The sequence below is a fragment of the Melozone crissalis genome, unplaced genomic scaffold (assembly GCF_028551555.1).
Source record: "Melozone crissalis strain CALT ecotype California unplaced genomic scaffold, PUWL_Pcris_2 ptg000029l_1, whole genome shotgun sequence".
Lineage (NCBI taxonomy): Eukaryota > Metazoa > Chordata > Aves > Passeriformes > Passerellidae > Melozone > Melozone crissalis.
The window spans coordinates 1,928,392-1,946,757 of NW_026535807.1; the positions used below are offsets into that span (position 1 = coordinate 1,928,392).

The window sequence follows — 18,366 nt, forward strand, 5'->3', positions numbered from 1 at the left end:
GAGCTTCCCTGTGAACTTTCCCTCGACTCTTTACTCAGCACAAATGTCCCCTCGGCTTCTCCCAAGTAAGCAAAATCCTGCTGGGTTCCTGCTGCAGCAGCATTGCTTTGTTTACCTCTAGAAGAGAATTAACAGCATTTTCCCAGTAAAGAACAAATGTTTACAGTGCAGAGAGCGCCGTGCCCGTGTTTGCACTGTGCTGTAACGCTGGCAATGTATCCCTTAAATATTTCTCTAATCCCATGGATGATTTTTCATCTTGCTGGGCTTAGTCAATGAGCACACAGCAAGCTCCTGCTTAAACAAAGCGAGTTTTCCCTCCTGAAGGAGCTCTGAGCACACGACCCACAGCCCTTAATGGGCACATTCCCTGTGTCCCATACAGGGACCAGCAGTTTGCCTGGAAAAACTCATTTTCCCCCCAAAGCCCCCCTGCAGCTCCCACCTCCTCTCCTACAGCTGCTCCAGCCTCCAATTCACAAAAGCAGAACCTCTTTAGAACCAAAATAAATACTAATCTTAAATTCAATGTACCCTGACAGCAAATAAGTTTGCTGTGCTTACTTCAGCATGAATAAAAAGCCCGCAAGGAGACTCCTACATAAGAGTATATTTACAAGTTCCATTACCCACTGGAGAGATTGATGTAATAAACCCATAATAAAAAGCCTCGTGTTATGGATTTCTCTAATGTTTCTTATCAAACAGCCTGTATTATCTAGGCTTGTGTATTCAATTTAAAATAGGTTTGCAATAAGTGCCTGAGAGCTGGAGGTCATTTTCCCCGAGTTTTCTGACACGCTGCGACGTGCAGTGTCTTTTCCTGCCCTGGGAAGCCAAAAGCAGTTTGGAGCTCGGTGCAGAACAGTTTACAAAGCAGGCAGAGGATGAATCTGAGGGAAAAAGATTGGGAATGCATTACCTGAACACCTATTCCCACCTCAAACCACAGAGAGCTCCTCGGGACACGGGACACAGCACAGTTTATGTTTCTGACTCAACAGAAGAGCGCAGTTGTTCCTCAGGAGATAAAACCCATCCACAGAAATTGTTTTGTCACCAATTGTCAGCTCATTTGTGTTTCATCCTGGCTGGCAGCAACACAGCCCAGGTGTTCTCTGGAACCTGCACAGGATCTGCTGCAGTCACTTCAGCTTTTAGGTAAAAATAGCCCAAAATTGGGACAACAGCTGCAGTGGTTGCAGGTAGAAGCAATAGCTTCCTATTTATTTCACCTATTTATTTCTTCCCTGGCACCGGATTTAGCTAATAACCATTAGTTGCTAATTAGGATTCAAAGCAATTTTCCTTAGGACCTATTTCAAATCATTGCAACACAATTACGCAATGCATTTTCCTTGTTTATTAAATCTCTTAAAGACATTGCTGTTTTAATTTTCATTTTTTAACCTCTCACTCTGCAGTGTCCTCTGCTCACTTCTGAAGCAGCTCCATGGACCTACATGAGAACATCCATTTTCAGTCCATCTCCCTTTCCCTGGCACTGTTTTTGCTAAAGCCTCCTGAATTTATCATTGAGTCCCTGTAAAATCCAGCCTCAGAATCAGGGATGGATGGGAGATTGGGAAGGAATTCCTGGCTGTGAGACTGGGGAGGGGGTGGGATGGAATTCCTAGAGCAGAGTCACAGAATAAAGCAGGGATTTATTCAAAGCATCTCCTCCATGGATGCACCTTGGGCAGCACCAGAGCCCAGCCAGGGCTGCACCCAAGATGAACCCAAATGGCCCCAAAATGCACGAGCAGGCACGGGGTCTGTCCCTGGGATCAGTTCTGCTCCATTTGCACCTTGCAGTTCATTGTCCCATTCCAGCTTTAGCCCAGGCAGTCCCACCCTGCTTGTTTTTCTCTCTCCAGCCCACGGGGTTTGTGCTCCTGGGCTGAGATTTGGGTCATTTGTCCTTGGTGCCCAGCTGGAGCAGGAATTGTTTTGTCTCCCTGCTCTGTGCACAGAGCTCACCATGCCCTGATATGAATCCCAGACCCACACACTAAAGCAGCACAGAATCTGAAAATATAAAAGCTAAACCTGAGGCATCATTCTCACCCAAACAGAATACTGTGATTAAAAGATGCTTGAAAAGTCTAAATTCACACTGCATTCCCCCTGACCAGCTTAAAGAGACCTTTTGTGTTTTTACAGCACAAGTCATGTGGGTTGGGTTTTTTATGGCCTTTTTCCATGTTATTTAACAGCTTTGAAAAGGAAGATGATGCCCACAACCAAATTTTAATGGAAGACCTTGAACAAGTAACAGCAGAAGAAAATTTGAATGCTTGATAATTTAAGTGTTATTTTTTTACTACCAATGTGAATCCAACCCTAGCAAATTAAAACAGGAAGAATTAATTGGATATGCAAATAAGATTATTCACTATATAAATCTAATTACATACCAATTTGCTTTAACAGCATGAAAAAGACAAAAAAGCCTCTTTGTAAATTGTTTTCAAAACCACCTGTAGCACAACAAAGGGGCAGGGCTGGATCTGGTTTCAGCACTAATCAAACGAGGTGTTTTGAAGATCTCATCAAGATCCCTTTGCCACGGGCACCCTGCTCTGTTCCCTGATTTCCCAAGTTTCATTAGTAGTTTTCAAACACTGTCTTTGTTTTTATGCCAGGAACAAACCAAACAGGCTGGGTTTTGGGAATATGAGGTGATTCTGGTCACAAACCCTGAGTTATTTCCCTGCCTGAGCCCAGAGAATCAGGGATGTGCTGGGGCACACTGGGAGCTGCTGCCTGCACATCCTGAGCCCCTTAGAAAACAAAAAAGGGACAAAGGAATAATTAACAGAAGCCAAGAGTGGATGAGGGAGATCTCTCCAGGGGGAAAAAGCCTGTTAATCTGGGAGCCTTTTGTGTCCAAGCAGCAAATTACACTGATGGCCAATTTATTTCTTTGAGCAGCTCCTTGTCAGGAGTAAAAATTACAAACAAGATCACTGGGATTGATTAAGATACAGAATAGCTGAGACCATAATTAGTGTCCATGTGCCATCCCTGATAAAGGGTCCCAATCACTCATTTTCTCTGACTGTACATTGAATTTTGTCATCTAAATCTGGTTCCTGGGTTCACATTGGGAATCTAAAACAATCCAGAGCAAAAAGCATGAAAAATATGTTTCGAAGAAAAGGAATGTAATGGTTACACCTATACAGCAAGCAACTATTGAGGTCACCTTCTGGAAAGCAAGGTGTTGTTATTATAGAAAATTAAATCCAACTAGCATGAAAAAACCTGCAAAACATTGAAGAGTTGTTAAAAAATTATAATTGCACAGGAGGCAGATATTTGGTGAACACAGATGAGGTTTTTTGTCTCTTAAACTCTGTATATAGAGGAGTTTGCAGCCTTTACTGCCTATTTTAAATTATATTAATAAAGGGGTGCATTACCCTGGCACTTTATACATTGAAATAGATACTGAAAAGAAATGCAGAATTTTGCCCACAGAGGAGGGGTTTTTTGTCACTTAAACTCTGTACATGGGATTTGTTTGCAGCCTTTATTGTATATTTTAGATTGCATTAATAATGGAGGATAGCTCGAGATGAGAATTCCACATCTCAGAGCCGCTGGTGACAGATTTACAAGGTTCAGCAAAGCTGCTTTTTCTTAAAGGCTGCCAATACATTCGTGCACTCACACTGATCCATTTTTCTTTTTATTTTAAATGCTCTGTGGGCAGCTGCACAGTGACTCCTGAATTTACATGAGACCTGAAGTCTTCAGGAACAACTTAAAGAGTTTTTAAACTCCCGCTTGCTCAAAAAACAATGACTGGAAGGGACAAATACATCAGTGAGGGTTTGGGTTTTTTTGTGTCCTACAGCATCACTGAGCAACTGGTGGAAAATTTGGTGTTGTTTCCTCTAAATTTGGTGTTGTTTCCTCTAAAATTTCTCAAAATTTTGCCTCTTTTCCTCTGCCAGGGGAACTCCCAGGTACAAACCAGTGCATGGGAAAGGGTTTTTCTAGCTGGAATTTATCCTTCTGTCAACCCTCACCTCACTGATTGCGCTGACACATTCTGTCAACTGACACACCTCAAAAATGAGCTTTAAAAAATACACCAAAAGCTGTTATGACATCTCCTAAATGCCAAACCATTTCTAACTTCTGCATTTTCATGCATCCCCTAAATACTTTCAACAGACAGCCAGAGATTGCCTGCACTTAAAAATAAGAAGGGGCGGTGAAGTTTTCTCGGTAATTGGATGGCGCATTAGAGAAAGTCACAACAAAAGAGGCGTTTGGAGGTTCTGGAAGAGCACAGCACCTTGCAGGAGGCGTGAGTGGCAGTGCTGACTCCGAGGTGTGGGAGCTCACAGCTCGCACACATCCATCCTGCTCGGCTCTGACAGCCGCAATGCGCCGCACGCCCCAGAGAAACCCACGCCACAAGCACATCTCACACCCAGGCAGCGCTCTGCCAACCAGCACAGCCACACCTGAGCTTCAAACGCTGAGTTTGCGTGTAGGAACAAGCTGAAATTGTGGAAGGCTCTTGAAAAGTTTGAGTCGATATTGCTCCAAAATAAAAAAAAACACCAAAAAACCACACAACCACCTTCCCCAAAAACAACAACAAAAAAACCACAAAAAACCCCCCAAAAACCGCAAAACAACAACAACAAAAAAACAAACAAAAAAACCCAACCAAGCAAAAAAAAACCCCAAAAAGCCCAAATGAAACACACAAAAAAACCCCTACAAAAACAACAATAACAACAAAAAACAAACAAACAAACCCCCCAAAACAACCAAAACCAGACACCCCCCCAAAAAAAATACCCCCAAAACCCAAAACAAAACAAAAATAAAGGAGGAAAGGAGGAACACAGCATTCAGACCATTATTGCAGTGACATGGTGGTTCCAGGAACATTCTTATTATTCCAGGAATAACTCCCAGTATTCCCAAGGTTAAGGTGGAGATTTCTCCTGCTCAAGCCCCAGGTCAGATTCCCATCTCCTGCGCTTTTATTCAGGTTTGTTGGGCGGTTCCTGACCTTCCCAAAGTGCCCAAAATGCTGAACAATCTTTGCCCATGGGGAATGTGCGCCCAGGGATGGGAATTGCGTGGTGAGAATGATGCCTCAGGTTTAGCTTTTATATTTTCAGGTTCTCTGCTGCTTTAGAGTGCGAGTCTGGAATTGATATTATAGGATGGCGAGTTCTGCACAGAGCAGGGAGACAAAACAATTCCTGCCCCAGCTGGGCACCAAGGACAAATTCTTGGAGTGGTTTAAGCTGCGCTTTCCCCCTGCCCTGCCCTTCTGGTTGGGATTGCAGCATTCCCAGGAGCAGCTCCTGTCCCCAGGGCCCTGATGCAAGCCAGGCACGCTCTTACAGCTCCTCTCCTGCCCCTTCCCAAGGGGAGAGCCCCAGCAATTCCCCATCCCTCAGTAGCAGCCCCAGGGGAAGGTGTTTGCAAACAAACAAACACCCCCCACAGCTGCACCTCCTCCTGCTCCCTGTTTGGGATAAATGCAGCTCTGGGTGTGCAGCCATCACCCAGGGCCCTGCTGCAATTAGCACCCAGGGGCTGAGACCCAATTATGAGATTATTTAATGAGTCGTGAGCAGCAGTGGTGAAATAGAGAGACAACAGTGAGGCAGAGGAAAGCAGAAGCAGGGCAGGGGAAAGTGGGAATCTTAGTAAGGAAAAACTCATGGATCCAGCTCCTTTAAATGGCTGATTTAAATGGAGATTTTTGACAGAAAACAATAAAAATGCTCTAAAACAATAAATATGCTCTAAATATTGTTTTAGAGCAATAAATATGCTCTAAAATGCTGCCCCTGGATCCCTGGCAGTGCCCGGGCCCAGGTTGGACATTGGGCCTTGGAGCACCTGGGACAGTGGGAGGTGTCCCTGCCATGGCAGGGGTGGCACTGGGTGATTTTTAAAGTCCCTTCCAATCCAAACCATTCAGTGATTTTTGAGCTGCACTGGTGGAGGACTGGGATAATTTCTCAGGCAGCCCAGGGGATGCAGGATCCTGCAGGGAAAGGCTCTGCCAGGCCGCAGGGGTGATGAGGGACCATCCATGAGCTGCTTTCCAGACAAAGCATCTTCCCACAGCAAACCTGCCCAAAGCTGAACCCCCCAACCCCAATGCTGACCCCACAGCACTGCTGACCCCACCCCACAGGACAATCTCAGCACCCACTGCAGGAGTAGCTGCAGCTTTGATGAACCAAAACCATCCCAAAGCCACTTCCCAGTGCTGGGAGCTCGTGAGACATGCGGATTAAATGAGCAATAAAATGCAACTTAATGGGGTCGATGTTAAATTAGTTTCAATTATCAAACCCCATTTTAACAAAAAGAATGCCTGGCTCCCTTCCAGAGCTCACATAATTTACATGGGAAAGCGCTGGGTTCTCTCTCCTCCCACTGACTGATGGCATCTCTCCCTCGCCTTTCATTAGGGGATAAATTCCATATTCCATCCTAATACACCAACAAATCCCCAAAAAAAGAAAAGAGAGCATTCAAGTTTGCTCAGGAATGCAGCAGAGGTCAATAAATGTAACTGTGACACTTAATAAAACCAAGTCAGTGCGAATAAATCCTGGGAAATTCTATGCAGATTACTTAGCAATGAGTTGTTTGGAGAGTGTTATTTTATATCAAGTGGGAAAAGACTCAGGGAAGCTCTGCTTCCCATTATCCATATTTCACAAATAAAAACAATTATTATATTCAGAATTCTGTCAGGGGTCTATTTTGCAGATTCCAAATAAAGGAAATGGAAATGAACACGAAAACCACACCCTAAATAATCAGGAAAAAAACCCACCCAAAATATTAAGGGCGGGGCAGAATGTACAAATTAAAAAAGTACAAATTAAAAAGGCACAAATTATTGGGATAGGAGGAATTTCAGCCACATCTGAGTTCATGGTGTTCCCAACATGCACTGGACAAACTCAAAACTTTCCCACACAAACTGCTAATTTTCTTTTCAGCTGTGCCAGACAGCCCTGGGAATCTTTATAAATTACAATATCCCTTAAAACAGATGCAATCTTCAGCCATTTCAGCTCAGAAATTTGGAATTAAGACACATCAACCTATTAAGATAGCTGTATTTTTCATACTTTCCCCGACACCTGGAAAGTTTAATGAAGTTTAAAGTCACCAGCTTCAGCTGGAGATGCTGACTGCTGGCTGGCTAATTAGTTACCTGTCTCATTCATTAGCAGCTTCTCCAGTAGTTGATTATAAATGGTTGTAATGCTTGCCTTGCTTCACAGAGTAATTAATATGATACAGACTATTTAACAATGGTGCCTTAGCTTGATTTATGAAGCAGAATATGTGTATTTTACTGCCAAATAAAAAACACAAACACATCAGGAAAACCAGGCTGAAGCACTGAAGGGACAACAGGAAAATTTTGATTTTTCATTGCAACACACAGGAAATCTTTCCTAAAACTTGCAATAATGAGTCAGTGCAGTGCCTGGCAGCAGCATATTCTTAATTTCAGAGCACAGCATTTGACAAATGCTTCAATAAAGCAGCATCAAACACTGCCCAGCTGAACTGAGCATCCTGAGCTCTGTTCAGTACAGGAACTTACCAGGAGCAGCCACTGATTTACCATGGACTGACTTTGAACATGAAGTGCAAAAATTCAGCAGCGTCTGCTCTGTTTAATGGCCCCAACCCTGCAAAAACTGCAGCCCTTGGACAAGCAAGGAGGGAACAGGAATTTTTGAGAGATGGGATAAAATGTAATTATTAACATAATTATATTATAATAAATAATATAGTATTTATATATAATATTGATATATAATATAATCAATTTATATATAATTCTATATATAATAATGTTGCTATACAATAATATTATAATAAATAATATGGTGTTCTATATAACATAACATTTGTATATAGCATATTATTTATATATCATGTTTGTATATAAATTATGTTTATATATAATAAGAGTATAATAAATTAGTGTTTATATGGTGTTTACCAAACCAAGAGCTCCAGGACTAATTAATCTCTTAAAGCTCCTTTATTTATGTGGTGCTTGCAGCTGGAAGGGGCTGGTCAGGATTCAGGGCAGGATCTGCCATGGGTCAGGGGGTGTTGAACAATTTTATTGTGCATCACTCAGTTTTTTACTTTATATTATAATTTAGTATTATTATTATAAAGTAAATATTATTATTTACTTTATGTTATTATTTACTATATTATTATAATAATTTATAATTATATTTTACCCTACAAAATACCGAAAATTAGAATTATTTTACCCTATAATTATATTTTACCCTACCCTACGGGGTTGTGAGGAGCCTCACTTCTCTCCCAGGCAGGAAGGAAATCTCCACCCAGGCAGGTTTTGGACTAGCTAAGCCAGGCTTTGCCCAGCACCCAACAGGATTCCCCCTGCACCTCATCCCTCCCCTCTTGTTCTTTCTCCATGACCACCCAAGCTTTACAAAATTAAGCCCCTTTCCAATAATATTTAGATTTTCTAAGAATCACACAGTATTTTACCTATAAAACACCCCACTAATCACCTCCAATTTTGCCATAAAACCCGTTTTTAGTGGCAATAAATAATCAGTTTGGGTCCATATCCTCCCTAATTTGATGGATGAGTGGCAAAGCAGGTATTTCTGTAAGTCCCTAAATGAGATTTAATTTCAATACCTACACACTAATTCAAATGCAAAGGAGCTAAATTGAAAAGGGGCATCACATAAAACACACGGGGGATCAATACACAGCCAGAGAGTTGGAACATCTGCTTAGAAAAATGCCTGTCTACTCCCTGGTTTATTTAAAGTGCACCATCTCACCTTCTTAACTTTTGAGAAAGAGGCAATTAAATTTGCCCAGATGGACCTGAGAGTTAAACAGAGGAAAACATCATATAGCTAATCATCTGTATATAAAAATGAGGAGATGGCATTGATATGGCCTCTGGTTTCCTAATTTGGGAAATGATGGCCTGAATCAATCAGGTCACATCCAGCAAGGGCTTTGCTGCTGGCAGATCAGGGAGGGAAATGGGCACAGACTTCTCGTGAGGCTGACTCAAATCCTCTGCAATCACAGACAAACTTGCCACATAATCCCTAAACAAGCATAAATTACATTTTCTCAGCTCTCCTTTCCACCTGTGTACAGCTGAGAGACGCTGTAGAGCCACACCTGGGCAGCTGAAATCTGGCTTTGCTGCCCTGTGCAGGCTGCCCTAGAGCAGAGGCTGGATGGAGTTAAATAATAAAATAGGGATTTATTCAAAGGATCTCCTCCATGGATTCACCTTGGGCAGCACCAGAGCCCAGCCAGGGCTGCACCCAAGATGAACCAAAATGGCCCCAAAATGCACAAGGGGCACGGGGTCTGTCCCTGGGATCAGTTCTGCTCCATTTGCACCTTGCAATTCATTGTCCCATTCCAGCTTTAGCCCAGGCAGTCCCACCCTGCTTGTTTTTCTCTCTCAGCCCACGGTGTTTGTGCTCCTGGGCTGAGATTTGGCTCATTTGTCCTTGGTGCCCAGCTGGAGCAGGAATTGTTTTGTCTCCCTGCTCTGTGCACAGAGCTCACCATGCCCTGATATGAATCCCAGACTCACACACTAAAGCAGCACAGAATCTGAAACTAAAAACACTAAAACCTGAGGCATCAGCTTCAGGTTAAAGGAATTTTTGTCCAGCTGAGGTTGAACCATTCTCATCCCAGGATCCAGGACCTGCTCACCCAAAACCTGCCTGCAAGATGATGCTGCTGGGGAGCCACACTTCTCTGAGGGATTTCCAAATACAGGAATTGGAAATGAACATTGGAAATGAACATGAAAAGCCCCTAAATAACAATAAAACACCCCACTTATAGCATTAAGGCAAGGCAGATCTGATTTGCAAACCCTTCTCCAGTGGTGCCCAGGCCTGGTGGTGTTTGAGGAGTACCAGGAGTCACTCCCTGCCTCCTCTGCTGTGCAAGCATTAATTAAGCAGCTGGCTCCAGAAATGCAAAGTGCTGCAGAACTGACCAAAATATTAATTAATTAATTATGGGGCCGCAGAAGATGAATCATTTCCCAGCTTCCTGCTCACATCAAAGTGCAGAGGGAGCTGCTCAGCACGAGGAAAAGAAAAAAAACCACAGTGAACAAATTGAACTGCGGCCTCGTTTAGAGGAGACCATAATTTAATATGTACAACAGGGCTCCCAGCTTTAATTATTTATATTCAGACACGAAATTAGCTGAATTTCTCTGGTATGAAACCTGCAGCTGTGCTTGGAGAGCAGCATGAATTCAAATCCTCATCTCTCTGTGAATTTTGAGGTTTGATTTTTAACAGAGCTGGGTGCCCAATTTCATTGGAATGTATTGATATAAATTATGGGGGTTTTGCCTCACAGTGGAAAACACTTGACTTTATATTGCATCTTTTCCCTCCCCTGAGTTGCCCAGCTGTGCTCTAAACACTCTGCTCTGAACCACTGCTGGGGTATTGCTGTGCTGGGTCAGCATGAAATCAAAGGAGAGAGAATGCCTGGACAGGCACTTCTGAGAATATTCTCCTGTTAAAAAAAGTTTTGGGGGAAAACCCCAAACCACCACTAAAAAAAACCCAAAAAACCAACAACAACTACAACAACAAAAACAAAACAACCAAACCAAACCAAGATCTCCAGGTCAAGTTAATTTTTTAAAGCTCCTGTATTTTTATGGTGCTTGCAGCTGGAAGGGGCTGCTCAGGATTCAGGGCAGGATCTGCCATAGGTCAGTGGATGTTGAAGAATTTTATTAATTTTATTATTTTTGTTGTGCATCACTTGGTTTTTTTACTTTATATTATTATTTACTGTTCTTATTATAAAATAAATAATACTATTATTTACTTAATTTTATTATTTACTATAATATTTATTCTATTATTATTCTATTTATAACTTTATTTCAATTATTAAATTGTTCCTATCTCAGCCTATAAGTTTTAATTTTGATTCTCCTCCCCATTGCATGGGGTGGAGGGAGGTGGGGGGAGGCTGGGAGGGGCTAAACTGGATTTAACCCAGAGCACAGTCAGAAGAATGGTTAAATCCCACTATAAAATATGCATCTGCACACTCAGACATTAATGTGTCTGTGCCACTGCAGCTCATTAACATGCAAATACGACTTCAGCACAGAAACTCTCTGCTGCAGGAGGTTAATGAGGCAGAGGATGGCACAGAAGTCACAGAAACACAGAAAATTCCCTTTCAGACTCGTCCCGAGCATTGCAGGCCCACAATGTCACATCTCCCTTGCTCACCCATGCAATGCCTTTTGCTTCCACTCAAGTTTTAGATTGCACATTTCCCAGACTGTGCTGCATTGGTGTGTGACTCTGAACTCCAGATAAAGTGTCAGCAGCTCTCCTCACAGCTCAGTCCCACAGAACAATCCTTGTCCAGCCCAGAACCAAGGACAACAAAGTGGAAGGGTGGGACTGCACCACCTGGAGATGGAATTGGACACTGAACCCCAACATGGAAATTGTTAACTGTGCGCTTCTGGCAGATAGCCAAGCACCCCAGCACTGGATTTATTCCTTTTATCCCTTAATAAACCTTTAAACATTTTGAAGAGTGAGCTTTGTTTCCCACCGATCCAGCAAGGCCCAAGGAGCTGGCGGCAGCGCTGGAGCCCCCGAGAAGCTCTGGGGATGCTGCTCTTGGGGATGGTGCCACCACTCAGCTCCACAGGGCTTTGTTGGGGCAACACCCTGTTAAAGATACATATTATAATATTGGCTTTTTGCAAATATCAAAATGGATTCTGTATGTGTGGCGGTAAAGTAACTTTGTTATAAAGGTATGGGGTTTTATTTCTGTTAATTAAGCTCAGTGAAATAGCTGATATCAGTGTGCTTGTGTTAAACTGTCTGCTGGGATGGGATAACGCCCAATGCACACAGGATGAGCACACCTGGACATATCTGCCAACCAGCAGCACTCACCGACTGAAGGCAGTGTGGGCCAAAAACTGGAGGTGATGGTAAAAAAGGACTAAAACCACAACCAAGGAATCTGCATGCTCTAAAAAGATGGATCCAAGGAGGAACCATGCTAAACAATTCTTGGAACATGTAAACCAGTTTGGGGAAAAGTTTCCTATGCAGAAGGGTCTATGAATATGCAACAGTCTGATGTAATTAATATAATAATTAATAATTTATGTAATTAAAAGGTATTTAAGGGGTATCCCTGAAGATAACAGGGTGCTCTTGGCTGACCCAACAACCTTTGCTCCGTGTTGCTTGTCTCCCATTGTCCTCTACTGAACTTTTCACATTTTCACAGGAGAGTGAGTGTGTTTTTCACAGCCCCAAAACCTCACCTTTCACCAGCCCTGCTGCTCTCTGCAGCTGAGAGCAATGACCAGGATGACACCTGGGCTGTGCCTGACTCTGATTACAAGAACTAAACCCAAGTATTTCATTTCCAGGTTTAAGAATTGAGCTTAACTTTCCCAGTCATTTAAGGGTCCTCAAGGCACTGTGGAGGGTTGGTAGAAAACTTCCTGCAGAATATTTTTCTACTATTTTATAACTCAGTTATTAATATTATTTTTTCAGAAGGGTGGAAAATGGTTTGCTCAACATGAAAACACAAATCTCCCCCTTAACTTCAGAATATTTAACAGCCACCTGTGCCTGTGTTCATAACACCAGAGCACGACACAAAACACTCCCACGGCTCTGGGAAGCAATCCAAGTGCATCCCTTGAGAAGAGCCCAAATGAGGGAGCCCTGCTCATGGCAACACCACAATTCCCACAGCACCAGCACTTCCCTGCCTCCAGCCAGCTCAGACAACGCTGCAGGCAGCCACAGAAAATTCCAGATTTAAAACCTGCCCAAAGAAGGTGGCCCAGAGCACATCCTGCAGCAAAATGAAACCATCTTCTCACTCAGCACCTCCTCTAGAACTCACACAAAACTTCTGGCGCTCCTCTCCCCACACATCTCTTAAATCACCCTGAGCAGGACAGAGAAACTGAGGCCTGGGGAAATTCAGTGCACTGAAATGCTGCTGCAGAATAATGGGGGAAAGCCAGTGCTGGAGAGATGTATTTTCATTAAACACTGGTCTTTTGATAAAGGCAACCCCCCCCCAAACACATCCCCCTGAAACTTTATTTTGCTGCCACTAAGCAGTTTGCAATGGGTATTTCAAGTGGAGAAATTACAGTGAAAATATTTTCCATGCTTTTGTTTTCCCACTCTCTCATTTATTTGCTTGAAATAAAGGCTCACCCTCGCTGTGTTCCCCCAGCCCAGCTTCCCTGGGGTTGCAATTCCCAAAACACGTGGGGGCTCTGCATTGCAGAACCTCTCTGCATCCAATTTTCTGCCAGCTCAGAAACTGTCAAAGCACATTTAGAAAGACTTGGAACCAAATTTCAAAAATAGGTACCCCTAAGTACCGGAAGAAAAGTGCCTTTGTGTTCAGTAGAGCTAAGCAGAAAAAAATGAACACTGCTCTAAGTACTTTGTTATTATCTAAAATGCTGGGAAAAGTAACCTGACAGTGAGCACAAAGAAAAGGGGAGAAATCAAGCTAATAAATAAAGCACTGAAACAGTGTGAGCGAGCAGCAGGTAAATTAGAGCAATCCAGGCTAACACCAGGGTGACACAAACATTAATTAAAGCCTGACACCCTCCCTCAGAACAAAACACATGTGAGCGAATCATCATGGCACTGTAAGGAGGAATGAATCAAGGGTATGGCAGAGAGAGGAAGGCTCAGGACAGTCCTGGTGTACTCCAGGACAGGTGATCCTACAACAACCAATGACCAGATAAGGCTTTGGAACCAGCTTTGCTGAGCCTCTGCAAACCCAAAACCTTCTCAAGAGCTGGTTCAGCTCCAGGAAAAAGGCACATCCCTCAAAAATCTCTGGGAATTTCTCCAGGAATGCTCTGAACGTTGCAGCTTGGGCTGAAAAGGTTAAACAAGGGCACTTGCAGGAGATGGTTGTAGGGCTGGAATATGTTATTCTAATTATTTGTTAAATGGAGCGAGGGCTCAGCTGTAACACAACACCACTTTAATGGGATTTAAAGCTCCACTCCACCAAGGTTTAATTGAGCAGGGAAAGCTTAACACAGAGTGAGGGAAAACAACTTCCACCAGCAGCGGCTTTGAAGAGGAAAGGGGCAGAGCAGACCCCTGAGAAATTGTGCTTGGGCTGGGAGACACGGCCCAAGAGGAAAATGAATTTCACCTTGATGAACTCATTAACAATGGCCACAAACAGGGATTAATTTGGGTATTTAATGTCTGGCACATGAACCATGGGGCACTCTGGCATTGGAGGGAGAAGCAGGGGGGTTTGAGCTCCAATGCCCAATTAATTTGGGCATTTCATGCCTGGCACATTAGAGGGAAATCAGAGGTGTTTGAGCTCCAAGGTGTGACGAGGACACCTCACCTGCCAGGCACAGCATGACCGAGTACAGCACCAGCAGCTCCCATAGCAACCTCATCTTCAGCTCCAGGGGCAGGGACAGCCCAGGAACCTCAGAGCAGAGCAGGGGTCCTTGGCAACCTCAGGCCAGCTTCAGTCTGTAAAACAAAACACATTGCAAGGACGTTCAGGGGTGCTCCTGCTGACAGCTGGTTCTTCCTTTCCAGGAGAGATGGATCTAGGATCAACAAAGAAGCTTTGGTAAATGTCGTACTGCACTAAGACACGAATCTTACAGGTAAATGTTGACTTTCACATCATTCCCAGCAGTGGTTTGCGACCGTTTCAGGTGTCTGGGTGGCAGGTGAGGATTGGGAGCTGTAACCTGGAGCTGTGAAATTTCTGCTCTTACCCTCAGGAGAGTCACTCCCTGCCCCTCTGGGGTGTAATTAATGAACTCTGTAGATTAGGATGAAAATTGGAGTAATTTTCTACTCTGTAACTTTTCTATGCAAAAACCATCCAGCACACAAAGGACACCATCTCTGCAAGGCAACACTTTGCAGGAAAGCTTCCCACACTGCTCAAGGAAAGGGACATTTTCCATTCCACCTCCATCCTCACTGCTCTAAAACTCTGTTTAAAAATCCACCTTAAAACATCTCCAGGTAAAAATTAGTCTTCCCCTCACCCTCTATAGCAACCTGTAAATAATTAGAATTTGAGAGCAATTTGAGACTTTCTCAGCTGATCACTGCAAACTTCCACCATCCCCCTCTGAGCAAACCAAGAGGGAAAAAATGCCTTCATTTATGAAAGGAACCACTCCAGAGCAGGCATTTAAATATTAAAAATAAATAAATCAGGCCAGACACACATTCTTATAATTTATTCATCTCAGTGCAGACTGGAAGTTCAGGGGCCTTCGTGCTTACAAGACAAACTGCATGAGTAATAACAAGAGAGGGCTCTGCCTGCTTTTGTGAGCTAAAACTGGGAGAATTCTTTTAATAAAGTCAGGTTCAATGCTCTGGGAAGGTTGAGAATCTTTAGCCTCTGATCTGAGGATGCAGCTTTGAAGCAGGGAGAGATTAATTGCAGAAATTCATCTGTTCTCACACAGACTGATGGGGCGTGCTGGGGGCAGCACGAATGGCCAGTCAATGAATACTAAACTATTTAAGGCAATGATTAGAGTATTAATTATTAATTTTGGAAGGAAAATGTCTATATTGATTGACATGGTGAAGCAGTTACACTGCTTATAGTGAACTCCAGATATAATTATTTTTTTTACCCTAAAGTCTTGACCTGTGGAAAAATATTAATTTTCCTCCAAGAACCAAATTCTCTTGATTATAACAGCAGATGCACAAGAGATTTCTACCAATTTTACACCAATTTAACTGAAATTTGAGATAAATCCTGGATTTCAGCAGCTGCTGAAATTCTTCCCTGGTCTCTTTTTCCCGTGAATCATTCCCATCAATAAACCCCTACAAAGTTTCTCTTCCTTACCCTGCCTGGAGATGCTTTACAATGATTCTCCCCTCTCACTGCAATGAGCAGAGCAATCACTCACAGCATTTGATACCTCATTAAAAACACAAGGGGTTGATAAGCTTTTATAAATTTAACTTAGTGCCAGGAGCCTGTGGGAAGCACCCACAAAAAAATTCCCTACTTTTCCATAAATTCAAAAGAAATCCTGAATAGTCTTGAATTTATTACCCCTCCTCAGCTCTTGCCACAGCTGCCCTGACCCAGCATCCTTTTAGGGAAAGTTCTGGCTACTTAGGAGGGTTTGTAAACTCATTTTATGTGGCATTCACATTCTATCAAAAAATTCCTTTCCCCAGGATTTTTCTTCTGGGAAGATGAGAGGCCTCAGGAAAAAAAAAAACAAAAAAAAAACCCCAAAACAATTCTTATCTCATTTGCTTCTCCTGTGTTTTGCTCATGTAAAATGTGTTTAGAAATTGTTTACCCAAAAGTAATTGTTTAATTAGTCTGCAGTGTAAGTTATTTTAACTCATTGACCAATTGAGGCCAAGCTGTATCTAGACTCTAAAAAAAATCACAAATTTTCATTTTTATCTTTTTAGCATTCCGTAAATATCTTTTCTGTATTCTTTAATATAATATAGTATAATAAAGTAATAAATTTACCTTCTAAAAACAAAGACTCAACTACATCACTTTTGCCTTCGTCAGGGCTCCCTGCAAATACAATAATTTTATTTCTTTTTCTACTCAGGAAATAATGCTTCTCTCAGCATTTTAAACACTGGTACAAAGCATTTCAAAGTTACTAACTTTGAATTAGTTTCTAGCTTGCAAAGATATTAAAAGTAGCAGGCTCTGTCCTTCCTCTCATTGAGTTTTGACACAATCACTGGATCTCAATTTCAGCCAAAAATAAAAGTTATGCTGAAAACACAGAATTGTGGAATGGTTTGGGTTGGAAGGGACCTTAAATCCCACCCAGTGCCATGGACAGGGACACCTCCCACTGTCCCAGGGTGCTCCAAACCCAGTGCAGCCTGGCCTTGGACAGTTCCAGGGATCCAGGGGCAGCCACAGCTGCTCTGGGCAATAAATACATTTTAAGTCCAATGAAAAATCTTCAAGTTTTCCATTATTATGTTCCGTAATTCAGCAGCTGCCCCAGAGAACAAGCAGAGGGTCGTGCCCGTGCTCCAAAGCAAAGTTTGCACTCCCTGATGCCTGCACAGGGCAATGCAGGACAGAAAGCTCCCCCAAAGAGAAACGATGCCTGTCTGGGCACAAACAGCACTGAAGAGTAAATGAGATGATTACCACTGCAAATATTTTCCTAGGGTTAAATGATGGTGGTTCTCAAGGCAGGGCTGCAATTCCATTTCTCGTGCTAGTTCCCTATTTCACATGTGAATGAGTCCAATTCTCAGAATGTTTCCCTGTAAATATTTCTGCTGCTCACATCAGCAGGGCCTTTGTTCAGAGCTCTGCAAGAACTGTTCAAACACATTGACTTTTTATGGCAGCAGCTTTAGGAAAAGCAACATTTGTGCACAAGCAAAAGGTGGATAATTGAAAAGATCCTTCCCATTCCTAAATGTTTCCTGACTACCAAATCCCAGGGGAGCTTGTGCTGCTGCTGAAGGCCTGAAAACTCACAAAGTTTAATATTTCATTTCCAGAAGCAAGCAGAGGCAGTTCCAGCAGTACACAAGTTATTTTTTCGAGATGAAAATGAGATTGCTGAGCCTCAGTCTGGAAGTGCAGCCCATTAGAAACCCCAGTGCCACCACGCGTGTGCAGATGTCTTTTTAACTTCACTTCTGGCAAGGCAGCCATTGCAAATTCTTTTGAAAGGCACCTTTGCTCCTAATTGGATTCTGCCAAAGAAACTTGACTCTAAGAGCTCTGACTGCAGGCAGGTAGGAGGGGGAAAAGACAGTGTGGAGTAGAAATATTTGTGGTGAATTTTTCTGCATTTGTGGGCATGGCTGTGTGAGTAATTTTGCTTGGATGTTTCATGATTAGCACTTCTGTAAAAGCAAAATAGAAATTAAAATCCTGAGGCTGATATATCTATGGATGCATTTGGAATGTGAAAAATACTTTGTAAAATGAATTTGCACTACATGACATCTCAGTTTTGGGAATATTCTGAAGGAAAACCTGCAGGACACACCTAAGGTTGATGCCTCAGGATTTCAGAGTTTTTATTTTTCATCTATTTGCAATTCTGTAAATCTTTAGTGTGTAACTCCAAACCCCACACTCAGTGTGAGCTGCTGCTTCCCCATTTTGGGCAGACACAACAATTCCTCTGCAGGCCTGGCAATCAAGGACACCTCACTGCCTCAGGGCCCAGAGATGGGAACAAAAGTGAGTGGG

The 18,366-nt window shown here is 42.8% G+C and overlaps 2 protein-coding genes across 5 annotated transcripts in view; one reads left to right on the forward strand and one right to left on the reverse strand.

The window, feature by feature from the left end:
- CRBN (cereblon) overlaps positions 1–18,366 on the forward strand; it is a 270,605-nt gene that overhangs the window by 171,261 nt on the left and 80,978 nt on the right. The window lies entirely within an intron of this gene.
- LOC128939891 (contactin-4) overlaps positions 1–18,366 on the reverse strand; it is a 268,549-nt gene that overhangs the window by 111,521 nt on the left and 138,662 nt on the right. Inside the window, exon 3 of the mRNA XM_054281113.1 lies at positions 14,506–14,639. Within this exon, the coding sequence (XP_054137088.1) occupies positions 14,506–14,560 (55 nt within the window). The 5' untranslated portion in view covers positions 14,561–14,639. The remainder of the gene's footprint in view (positions 1–14,505; positions 14,640–18,366) is intronic.